The sequence below is a fragment of the Hippocampus guttulatus genome, chromosome 18 (genome assembly GCF_054856545.1).
Source record: "Hippocampus guttulatus isolate MCC_2025c chromosome 18, RoL_Hgut_1.0, whole genome shotgun sequence".
Classification (NCBI taxonomy): domain Eukaryota; kingdom Metazoa; phylum Chordata; class Actinopteri; order Syngnathiformes; family Syngnathidae; genus Hippocampus; species Hippocampus guttulatus.
The window spans coordinates 5686225-5697929 of NC_141278.1; the positions used below are offsets into that span (position 1 = coordinate 5686225).

Consider the following 11705-nt stretch of genomic DNA (forward strand, 5'->3'; position numbering starts at 1 on the left):
TGCTTCTAAGAATGAAAAGAAAAGGTTAGCCTTTTCCACAGCAAACCTAACCCCCCCGTGTCTCGCTGCTATGCCTTGCAGGCTCAAAATTGGGCCTGAGTGACGTACAGGCGGAGCTAGACCGCATATCCAACCGAGAGACGGACTTGCCCAATGCCAACGAGACCCCCGCCCCTGACGCCCAAGAGACATGAAGATCATCACACTTCAGTCACTCGCTCTACTTCTCTCAGCCACCCTCCGCCTCTTTTGACCTCCCTGCCTCCCTCCTTCCCTGCTGCTCTGATCCACGGATATACAGGGGATAATAAGAGGGAAGTAGGGAAAAGGAAAAGGTGGACACCTAGTTTTTTCGACCCATTGTCTTTCACCCCCCATGCGAAGACTTGCCTCTCTCCATATCCTCTTCTAAAAACTACCCCCACCCTTTCAACCCCAAACTATCCTTCTTACCTGGCTGTTACACGGGAGGGAGAATGTGTCACTGTAAATGCAAGAATGGTTACATGAGTAAGGGGACCAACTTGGGGGGATGTAGTGCTGGAATGATTTTTGAAAATATTCATTGCGGGACAGAGAGTGAAGGTGTTGTTCCATCCATTAATTGTGATGGTTCAATTTGTGTGTATGTGTTTTTTTTATGGTAGAAACTGCTGAAAGACATGTTTAAGAAACTGCACTTAGATAATAGGGTTTTGGGCCAGTTACGTAAGCAAAGGATGTGAGAGAACAAAAATGAATGCCTGAAACAAGACTTTTTTTTTTTTAAAGAAGGGACAAGCGTGTGTGTGTATGTGTGTGTGACAGAAAATGAAGGACGTAAGTGCAACCTATTCGTATGTTGGAGTTCTATTTACAAACCAAAAAGGAAAAAAACATGACTATGCTCACTACACTCATTGAAATACACTAAACCCCACACTCAACATGGACAAAAAACAAAATGATACTTCAGTTTACATGGCGCACACTTTGACATCTGACCAACCTCCCTTCATGATACACAGAAACTGCAAAAGGCGGGTGAGATTTACTTGTACAGAATGATGCACTTGTGATTCCAGAGGCAGGGTGGTGTCAAACCATGGTAGGGTCACATCAAGAATGTACAGCCATCGTCTTGCTGATTGGTCCTGTTATTTCAGAGCTCCGTGTTGGCGTTTGTATCATCTGACCTGTTAAGCAGTCAAATAAAGGTATTTATTCGGAGTCATTCAATGGGTGTCTTAATACAATGCAATACAACATCATTATATAGCACTTTCATTAAACAGATTAATGCTTTGCAGCTTTTCAGTTGCATCCAAGGAAGAAAATTGAGTGGAATCATTTTCGGTTGCATGCTGCAATTTCTGTTGCTGACATAAAGATGTGTCCGAAAAGCATGTTCTGAATATGATTCGCTTGCTATTTAAGTTTAAATTACAACGGTATATGAGGTTGCATCCTTATGGCCCCGAGACAAAATGTTTCATACAAACACATCTGTAATCATTGTTTTGAGGGAGTGACACCTAAATTTAAAAATAATAAAGGTAAAGTTGCACCACCACAAAAGACACGTTTCTTCGAATCTGAAAACTGGATAATCTTCTTGTAATTTGTGGCAGTGTTGATGGTACTCCGACAACCCAGTTCATACACTGTCCTGTAAATGACATGGACTTCTTAATTAAGTCACTAATGAGTCACATTCCATTCTAATGAGTATACCCCGCCCTCTTCAACCGCCCCCAGCAACCATGTCTTTCTTTTGTCATAGACTCCGCCTTTGAAAATATAAAAAATAAGAAATAGCGACAGGCATCACCTAATTGGATAATGTATTTCAGTCAACTTTCAAGGCGCACTATTTACCCTACTGCGGCAGAATACTTGCATTTTCCTCTCTCGCCATCTTGTTGCTCGACAGTGCAAGCGGAAGCAATATCTTCGGCGGAGGGAGAGCGGGTGTGGTTCGGATTTAGCAGCCCTTAAAAAATTTTCACAGAAGCTAAAAGAGATTTCCCCACCTAACGGGAACAACGGTGGTGCCATTGGATTCTGGTATGGATATCTATCTTAGTATATTTGGCGTCGAAAGTATTTACACCGTGTCACTTTGCCGTTTCTGGGAGAAAATCATCTTTGGCGAGGGAGGGGGCTCCGGTGAGGTTTTCTGATTTTTGGCTGGCAGCACGGCAGGTTTAGTATGGTGGCGCCCGGATCTATATTTCAGACGTCCAGGCTAGCTAAGCTACGAAAACTGGCAACAACCCCTTTTTGAGAATCACGAATGGAATAGTAGACTCGGGTTACAGTAGGGACACCCCCGATTAGTTTTGAAACAAGCGATCGCTTCTGATATTTGACACGGACGTTTCCAGTTGTGTTTGTTTACGTTTGCTAGTGATCCTATTAGCAGTTAGCACATTCGAGGTAAGCAGTGGGGGCTAACGAGGATTACCGTAACGCCATTAATGGCAATTCAAAAATGTTCGCACGTTTAGACGCCCGGTGGCGAACTTCGTTGTTGGGTTTTGTTTCGGTAGCCTGTTATGTGTGGAGTTGACCCCCACCACGAGAGGAGGAGTCATGGAAGCAAAAAGCGGGGCGGAGGAGGGTAGTTTCTCATCGGAAACCCAGGCAGGCTGCGAGATCGGAACTTGGCCGTGGTACGGGGGAGGGGGAGAAATATGCCTTTGAAGTACTTTGCCACTCAATGGTGAATTGCGCTAGTTCAGGCCTGGAAATACCCACCGGTTTTCTTGCTCGGCCGGGGGTGGAGACTCGGCATCCCCCCCCCCCCCCCCCCTCAGCTACTTTCGCGAGCAAAACAGACGTTTGAAGTGAGGGAAACCTGGCCCAGGTAAATTGGTGCAAAGGGCAGTGGCTTTCCAACCGAGAAACGCCGCCATCGCCTGTAACCGAGTAGGACACCGTGTTTAAGGAATGTTGTTTTTTATTTCCTCCGTCTGACTGGTCTTTTTTCTTTTCTTTTTTTTTTTCACAGACCTAACTGCTGTGCAGGCCGAGGGCAGGCGAGAACAATGGCTACCCAGTGTAAGTTTTGAAAAACAGTCCTTCTGCTTTTTGGGGGTGAACCTATGCCACCCTATTTACTTGCTGATAACAAACACCCACTTTTCTTGAACATGAAAAAAAATTCACTTAAATATAAGACTACTGGCGGAACAACTCGTCATTGCTGACAGTTTGACATCCAACTAAATGTCTTGCCACACAATTGACTTCAATGTAACCTGTAAACAAGGCATTTTACATTTAGTTTCAGTGTAGAGGTCTGACTCAATTTAGACTTGCATGTTTTAATGTTTGAGATTGTATAAATATGTTAACTGGCAGGATCAAATAAAATAAATAAGAGGACAGCCGAACAGGATTTGTGCGTCCCTCACTTTTGCCTATTCATTGAGGCACTCACAATTTTAAAGCTTTTCTTGTCATCAATGGTGGGAGGCAACATAGTGCAAATACTTTCTTACTCTCCCAGATTTTTCAGGTGGCAGACTTGGATATTCATATTTCTACAGGAATGAGTTGACATGTCGCGTGCCACAGACGACCTTCCGCCTTGTGCGCGCAGTCTGACAGACCGACAGTGTTGGAGCGCACACCGAAATGTTGGCCGTATCTGCGAGGATATTGGGTGCACTGTTGAGCGTGATTAAAGATGTCAAACTTGTTTTCATTATGTGAAAGATCTTGGTTACAACCGTAACCTCAGGGGACCTCGGGGAAACCACAAAAATGTATTATCGCTTAGGGTGTAACATAGGTTAGAAGTCATGGTTCGGTATGTACTCTAAAGTTGGTACAGTCGGGAAGAAAAATGCAGGTACAGTAAAACCTCTGTTTTCGACCAAAAATTCAGAGTTTTTTATGCCTCGGATGACGACCGAATTTCGGGTCTCGAACAAACTGAGCGCACTTGAATGCGTCACTTGACTCCTCTCGCGAAGTGACGCTTCCTCGGGTAGACGATCTTTTCCTTTTCAGAAAGTGCAAAATAAATAAATGTCCCCTTTTTAGGAAACATGCAGACAAGCGCAACAGTTTGAACGGTGTCAATAATTATCCTAGTAAAATCTGATTCGTGGCTTTTGATAGTGCTTTGACTCCATTATAAAGTTCCTTCAAGAGGTAGTCTAAAAGTTTTGTATTTTACTCGTTTTTTTCGACTCCCTGTTTAATACCAGTGATGAGAAAGAAGAACTGTCGAGCTTCATTTTGCAAGTTGCTGATGATGACAGCAAACATTTTCCCCTCTTTAGCTGATTTGATGGAGTTGGACATGGCGATGGGAGACAGTAAGGCTGCAGTGAGCCAGTGGCAGCAGCAGTCTTACCTGGACTCAGGCATCCAGTCTGGAGTCACCACCACAGCACCGTCTTTGAGTGGCAAAGGAAACCCTGACGTCGAGGACGATGATCCGACTTTGTACGACTGGGAGTTCAACCAGCCCTTCACTCCTGAGACTACAGGTACCTATGACCACGCAACATTTAACGTCATCCCAGTTGGTAGCCGCCATTAACTTTGTTGTCATGTTGTTTTTTTCTCCTTACCGTAGACATTGAAGGCTACGCCATGACCCGTGCCCAGCGGGTGCGTGCGGCCATGTTCCCTGAAACCTTGGAGGAAGGCATCCAGATTCCGCCGACACAGCTTGATGCCACTCATCCCACTGCAGTGCAGCGCCTGGCCGAGCCCTCTCAGATGCTGAAGCATGCCGTGGTCAACCTCATCAACTACCAAGATGATGCGGAGCTGGCCACTCGGGCCATCCCCGAGCTTACCAAGCTGCTGAATGATGAGGACCAAGTAAGTAGAGGCGATTTAGCTATGCAGCAACGACAAGAACCCGTCCGTATCACTTACCGTTGCTTTTCTTCCAGGTTGTGGTGAACAAGGCGGCTGTAATGGTACATCAGTTGTCAAAGAAGGAGGCCTCTCGCCATGCGCTGATGCGCTCACCGCAGATGGTTTCAGCGGTTGTTCGAGCAATGCAGAATACCGGCGATGTGGAAACTGCTCGCTGCTCTGCCGGGACCTTGCACAACCTTTCCCACCACCGCGAGGGGCTCCTTGCCATCTTCAAGTCTGGAGGGATCCCTGCCCTGGTCAAGATGCTGGGGTCGGTAACAAACGGTGGTGTGACACAGATGCGTTTTGCACCAGGAACTTCTTTCCTGAGGATAAAAAAAAGGGCTTCATGGTACAGACAAACAATTATAATCCACACCACCATGTGTGTATTTCATAAGAGCAATCATTTGTCCTTTTCTTAAGAGGTAGGACCCTCTGCTACAGTTAATTGGTCGTATATGCTCAAAACGGGGCACTACTCATCTAAAAGGAAATGCAGTTAGAAGGTAGCAGCTTAGCAGAGGGCGTTCAGTGAGTGTGTGGAGCACATATCTGCTGGGTGCTGGGTGCCCCGGAGCTGAACTTCAATACAGGCTCTGTATCTGAGCCTTTCATTTAAATATCACATAATTCAACAGTTGGCCGGTAAAATTCCTCCTAGTTCAATGCACATTGTCACGACACTGATCATTTGTCTAGAATTGGACAGACGAGTCTTGTGTGCAGTATTTGTAATGGCTTGAATCGTGTTTTAGCTCACCGGTGGACAGTGTGTTGTTCTACGCCATCACCACGCTCCACAACCTCCTGTTGCACCAGGAAGGAGCCAAGATGGCCGTCCGCCTGGCCGGAGGACTACAAAAGATGGTGGCTCTGTTGTCCAACACCAACGTCAAGTTCCTCGCCATCACGACGGATTGCCTGCAGATACTTGCTTATGGCAACCAGGAAAGCAAGGTCAATACAATATTTTTTATAATCCGTATTGATTAGTTTGGTGTGTGTATAAATGCTGACTTAGTATCATTCGCAAAGTACTTTCAAGTTTTGACAAGTTGCAAAAGTAGTACTTCCATGTACATTTGTCTTTGTAGTTGATTATTCTGGCCAGTGGTGGTCCCCAAGCCCTGGTCAACATCATGAGGACCTTCACTTATGAGAAACTGTTGTGGACCACAAGCCGAGTGCTCAAGGTCCTCTCCGTTTGTTCCAGCAACAAACCTGCAATAGTCGAAGCCGGTAAGTTCGTCTCAGGGGTAGAAAAATGCAGAAGGATTCAAATACAGAGGCAAATGTCATCCGGTTTTATCAGCTTTTCTAGTTCTGGCTTGTCTGGTTTGTTGTTATAGCATAAACGGTATAATGAATGTGTGATGATTGATTTGATTTTCTGTGTGTAGGAGGCATGCAGGCCTTGGGACTCCATCTGACTGACCCCAGCCAACGTTTGGTTCAGAACTGCCTCTGGACTCTAAGGAACCTTTCAGATGCTGCCACAAAGCAGGTACAATACACTTCGTCTTCCAAAAGACTGTTTGTTTTTGTTTTTTTTCCTTCATGCCTCCATGATGGGCAATAGCAAATGAGTAACGCGAATGACAAAATGTGACTCAACCTCTTGTAGGAGGGAATGGAGGGTCTGCTGGGGACGCTGGTCCAGCTGCTGGGAAGTGATGACATCAACATCGTGACATGCGCTGCTGGCATCCTCTCCAACTTGACCTGCAACAACTACAGTAACAAACTCATGGTTTGCCAGGTACAATTCACCCCCCCCCCCCCCAACTTATAAACAGTGTTTCCCAACTTTTGAGACTAATTCCATATTTTACATTCGCAAAGTGTCCTATGATCTATGCTACCAAATTTTGACCCGTATCAGGTGGGAGGTATTGAGGCCCTTGTGAGGACAGTACTCAGGGCGGGAGACAGAGAGGACATCACAGAGCCAGCTGTCTGCGCCCTGCGCCACCTCACCTCCCGACACCAGGATGCGGAGATGGCACAGAATGCCGTGCGCCTTCATTACGGCCTACCTGTGGTTGTCAAACTACTGCACCCCCCGTCTCACTGGCCACTCATCAAGGTCTTCTACCTTTTGACTCCACAGCTGGCTTTCAAGTTCTCCCCCAGTTTTAATTCCAATTAAAGTGTTGATTTTTTTTTTCCTCTCTCTTCTTCTCCTCCCCCTTCTCAAACCAGGCAACAGTCGGTTTGATCCGCAACCTGGCCCTTTGCCCGGCCAACCACAGCGCTCTTCGAGAGCAGGGAGCCATTCCGCGTCTGGTCCAGTTACTTGTCAGAGCTCACCAGGACACACAGAGGCGCACCAGTATGGGAGGGACCCAGCAGCAGTTTGTGGTGTGGAACCAAGCCCACTGAAACAATTATTTAGTACTTGCTTGGGCTGGGCAATATAACCTTAAAATGCTGATACAAAAAGCAAATGACAGATCATGATTGTATACTGTATTGCATGCTCATGTTTTTACAGTGAAGAATACATCATAAATTAATTGGAAATGTAGCTAAATAAAGCAACCCACTTACTCAATTGGGAACGCTCACTGCTTGTGCAAACTAGCTGTGCACATCAGCACGGACTGGGGTTTGAACAATTCAAGTGTGACAAAAAAAGGATTGCAACAAAAAGAATTAAACATTTTCTGACCATTTAAAAATGGATTAATCGCCCAGCCCGTATCCACACGTGTTCAGACTCTTTCCATGGTTTGCTAAGAATTTCGCCCTCATACAGGAAGGTGTGCGAATGGAAGAAATAGTGGAAGGCTGCACAGGAGCGCTGCACATCCTGGCACGAGATGTCCACAACAGAATTGTCATCAGAGGACTCAACACCATTCCGCTCTTTGTCCAGGTAAATTCAAAATCTGAAAACAGCAAAAGTACTTTGCATCGGAATAGCCAGTTGGAATGGGTTGCGCACGAACTAGCGGCGACTCTGTTGTGCACCTGTCCAGTTGCTGTATTCTCCAGTGGAGAACATCCAGCGCGTGGCTGCCGGCGTGCTGTGCGAGCTGGCTCAGGACAAGGAGGCCGCGGAGGCCATCGAAGCCGAGGGAGCCACCGCGCCGCTCACGGAGCTGCTGCACTCTCGCAACGAAGGCGTCGGTCAGTGGATTTGCTCCCGTGGCGACGAACGACCTTCTTGTGGGTCCAACTGCCACTTAACGCCTCATCATCCTTCTCCCCTGTAGCCACCTACGCAGCAGCTGTACTATTCCGCATGTCCGAAGACAAGCCCCAAGACTACAAGAAACGTCTCTCGGTGGAGCTGACCAGCTCTTTGTTCAGAACTGAGCCCCTGGCCTGGAATGAGGTGCTAACAACAGCTGTTCAGATTGGTCGTGTTGTGGTCATATAAATATTGACTCCCAGCAAGGGCAATTATTGTTTTAATGCACAGTTGTTGAAGCGAAGTATGACTCAAGTATGCTGGTTCATTCATGGTCATTTTTTCTTCCCCCCAGACTGGAGATCTTGGATTGGATATGGGGGCACAAGGAGATCCTCTGGCTTACAGGCAGGACGGTGAGCACTCTTTCACAGTACTTTTGTATTTTGGTGCGAGTCAAAATATTAGTTACGAGAGAGCTTCAGATATGACACTACTCAAGTGAAGTTGGGTGGGGGGGAACCACATTTACAGAAAACAGACTTGATAAAACCATAAACGTTCCGTAATGCATTGTATTTCCAGACTAGAAATGAAACTATTTACACATTCAACAGACAATCCTAACACCCCCCCCCCCCTTTTTTTTTTCCTCCCGTCTCTCTTTTTGCAGACGGCGCATACCGGACATACCCTGCAGGCTACGGTCAAGACACCCTGCTGGACCCCATGATGGAGGGGGCGGACTACCACGCAGACGCTCTGCCCGACCTGGGCCACCACACCGATCCCCTACCAGACCTCGGTCACAGCCAGGACCTGATGGACAGCAACCAGCTGGCCTGGTTTGACACTGACCTGTAGGATTGGTGAGAGCAATTTCTTTCACCCAACGCATAACCGTCCTGTTTAAAGCCAAATCTAGCATAAAAATCTATTTTAAGTGGCTAACTAATTGAAACATTGTTCTATGCTTTTTTTTTCTTTTTTCAGTTGTGTTCCAGTAGAGCCTGCATTGTCATTGGCCGTAACCTGTCTTGTCCGAAGCAGCGTTTTGAATGGCTGTGTAAAGTTGTGAAGGTATTGGAAGGAACAAGGTTTAGTGGAAAGTGCCTGACACCAGAAAACAAAGATGATGGCTGCCATGGGAATGTTTTAAGCAAGTTGAAAACTGGGGTGGGGGGGGGGGGCTTTAAAGTATCTAGGAGGAATGTGACATCACAAGATGGAGGTCTCGGCACAGGTTACCTGTTCGGTTGAGTGCACATGAGTTGAATCTTAAAGTTGGTAACACATGTTTTAGGCTTGCCTGTATTATCCTTTTTCAGTTCTACTTTTTGTATTCTATTTTTTTATTTCTTTTTTTTGTATTACTCATTCTCTGTCATGGTACTGACCCAGCTTGCCTTCACACTAGCCATCTTAATTTTCTCTTCAGTGCTAATCACTTTTTTTTTTTAACAGACGTATATTACATGTAGTGTTAAGTTATAGTGATATTATACTTTTGGGGGGGGGGGGGGGGTTATGGCCGAATGTGTAGAACACTAATAATCAGTTGTACTCAGACTTAAAATGTAACATTGTGTAGGTTTTTTTTTTTTTTAAATGAAATGGAGGATGATACATTCTTAATAAATGCTTCTGTAAGCATAAACTGTCAGTGTCACATGTTCAAAAGAGGTGAAACGTGGGTCAAATAGCGAGATTTGTTGGGGATAAATCTAGAGAAAAGTGTTTTATATACATTCACTGGTAGGTTACTATTTTGTATGCTATCATTGGGTGTGACTTGGAAAAAGCGGTTGGCGCTATCAAAAGGTAGCCAGGTTGACAAACCAGTTAAGAGTCCTGCTGTGTTTCTTTTGGAGACGAGGTTGTGACACAGCTGAACAATAAAGTCATTTTATTTCATTTAGTGTCCGTCCTTTCTTTCATCCTTATTTGAAGTAGGCTACCGATACTTGTGAGTTTGAGCTTTGTAAAACTGGACAGTATTGTTACCAACTGCAACTGCGCCATTTTTAAATGGTCTGGAGGAAGAGAGGCAGATAATTTAGATGTACTATACACACACACTGCACTTTAATAGTGCAATACACCAATATGTTAAAGGCTCTGGGATGTTTCTCATTCAGTCAGTAGGTGGGGGTAAGTGGCTGTCAAATTCCAAACATCTAAAATGGTCCGAGACCGGAATAATAAAATGAATGTATATCTTGTAAAATGTAAACGTGCAGCTGTTTATTCATTCAATTTATGAAGTCCTTATCCTCACTAATAGGACATTTTTTAAAATTATGTAGGCAATTGGAAAAAAAATAATTGTACTAGATCTTTTTTATTTGCCTATCACTGCATGGGAGCATTGCGGGGGGGGGGGGGGGTTCCTCCAATGGAATTATTCATATATTTAACATCTTGATGCACACACTATTTGGAGACCGAATGGCTCAAGAGGCACCTTTTAAATAGTGGTTTACTGTTACATAACGGTATATGTTCTAGTGCTCTGATTTTAGGCAGAGGATTCATGAAAAATAAAAATATTTGACAATGAGGAAAATTAGGTTGTCGCCTTAATGGTTTGAAGTCTACTTGGTCCCGGTGTGCTGCCCCCTGGTGAGCAGGTTGCAAACCTGCACTTCACAACACTACTAAAATTCATGCCTCAAGTTTTGCTCCTTTGACTGCAACGCCTTCGGTGCTCATGCAAGCTTGGTATCGCGAGTTGGATTTGCATTGGAACGATTTCGCTCGACTCTGTACTTCTATGATGGCATGATGCCAATCACGCCATTACAACAGCCATGTTTGCGAGTCATGCCCAAGCCTCTCTGCATTGCGCTCATCCATCTCAGGATGACCTCTTCTGAACCCATCCAGCCTGTAGAGCTTGTACAGATGACAGCATGGCAATGATGCCCGGTAACTGATGTCACCATCTCCATGCTTCCTCCCTTGAATGAAACAATGCCTTCTGGCACCACAATGGCCACTTTCTTTTCATCTTTATGAATAAAGACTCCATGTCTTTAACTGCTTGGAGATTTCGCCACTGGTGTTTTGGATCTCTGCTCCAAAGGTCAGTGATTCCATGAGCGCTTAGCAGAGAGGGCTCACAGGGCTCAAGTACATTTATATAGGGCACAGTTACAGCCCACCACGTGAATTTTTGTGGCCTACTGAAGCCAATAAAGTGTGTCTACTTCCTATTTCTTGCTAAACGGTTTTGTCGTTTTCATTTAGGCGTAAAATCAGTATGAAAACAACAATTTGACTTCACTTTTTTACAGCTATTAAAAAACATTTTCACAATACTTGAACGTAAATTGGCTCAGATTCCTGAAAATACAATTGACCCCCACACCTCCAAAATGTCACTGTCTGTAGGTAGCGACAAGATGAAAGCAAAACACTCATTTGGTCTAAAAAAAAAAAAGAAAACCCTCCACAACTTACTTCACCATAGTAACTCGGCACCAAGATGCCACGAAAACGCAAAGGAAATGACAATGTATTCCAGCACTGCCCCGCCCACAAAAAAATGTTTATAAAAAAAAACAACAAGACATATAGATAGTACAAACAAAACGAAGGGAACTAATTCATTTCACCTCCTTTTGGTGTGTGTGACATGGCCACCAGGAGCAGTATAATACACTCATGAGACAAGAGTTTTACAAATCCTGTCAGTGAT

The 11705-nt window shown here is 45.0% G+C and overlaps 2 protein-coding genes and 1 long non-coding RNA gene across 6 annotated transcripts in view; 2 read left to right on the forward strand and 1 right to left on the reverse strand.

The window, feature by feature from the left end:
- dync1li1 (dynein, cytoplasmic 1, light intermediate chain 1) overlaps window positions 1-1213 on the forward strand; it is a 5784-nt gene extending 4571 nt beyond the window's left edge. Inside the window, exon 13 of the mRNA XM_086136993.1 lies at window positions 82-1213. Coding sequence (XP_085993119.1) covers window positions 82-194 — 113 coding nt within the window. The 3' untranslated portion in view covers window positions 195-1213. The remainder of the gene's footprint in view (window positions 1-81) is intronic.
- LOC147190806 (uncharacterized) lies at window positions 1080-2576 on the reverse strand. The gene is made up of 2 exons (XR_015103763.1): window positions 2484-2576; window positions 1080-1175 (listed from the first exon to the last, which is right to left on the reverse strand). It is a non-coding gene; the product is annotated as an uncharacterized LOC147190806 (long non-coding RNA).
- LOC147190807 (catenin beta-1-like) lies at window positions 1886-9919 on the forward strand. 4 transcript variants are annotated; one of them, XM_086136984.1, is made up of 17 exons: window positions 1886-2046; window positions 2993-3042; window positions 4275-4484; window positions 4574-4824; window positions 4899-5137; window positions 5625-5826; window positions 5964-6108; window positions 6270-6373; window positions 6494-6628; window positions 6752-6955; window positions 7072-7230; window positions 7628-7747; window positions 7851-8001; window positions 8088-8209; window positions 8361-8421; window positions 8679-8874; window positions 8999-9919. In XM_086136984.1, exons 2-16 carry the CDS (start codon window positions 3030-3032, stop codon window positions 8867-8869), a joined length of 2307 nt encoding a protein of 768 aa, XP_085993110.1. In that variant the 5' UTR covers window positions 1886-2046; window positions 2993-3029; the 3' UTR covers window positions 8870-8874; window positions 8999-9919. The 4 variants fall into 4 exon arrangements, with proteins under 4 accessions (XP_085993110.1, XP_085993113.1, XP_085993112.1 ...); XM_086136987.1 differs by lacking the exon at window positions 1886-2046 and adding an exon at window positions 2130-2148; XM_086136986.1 differs by lacking the exon at window positions 1886-2046 and adding an exon at window positions 2218-2418.
- Window positions 9920-11705: the final 1786 nt, after the last annotated feature.

Bases quoted from the DNA above. Each gene is read 5' to 3' on its own strand.
- LOC147190807 (XM_086136984.1), top strand. The intron at 6,109-6,269 runs GTAAGTTCGTCT...TTCTGTGTGTAG, and splicing joins ACCTGCAATAGTCGAAGCCG to GAGGCATGCAGGCCTTGGGA. The intron at 7,748-7,850 runs GTAAATTCAAAA...GCACCTGTCCAG, and splicing joins CCATTCCGCTCTTTGTCCAG to TTGCTGTATTCTCCAGTGGA.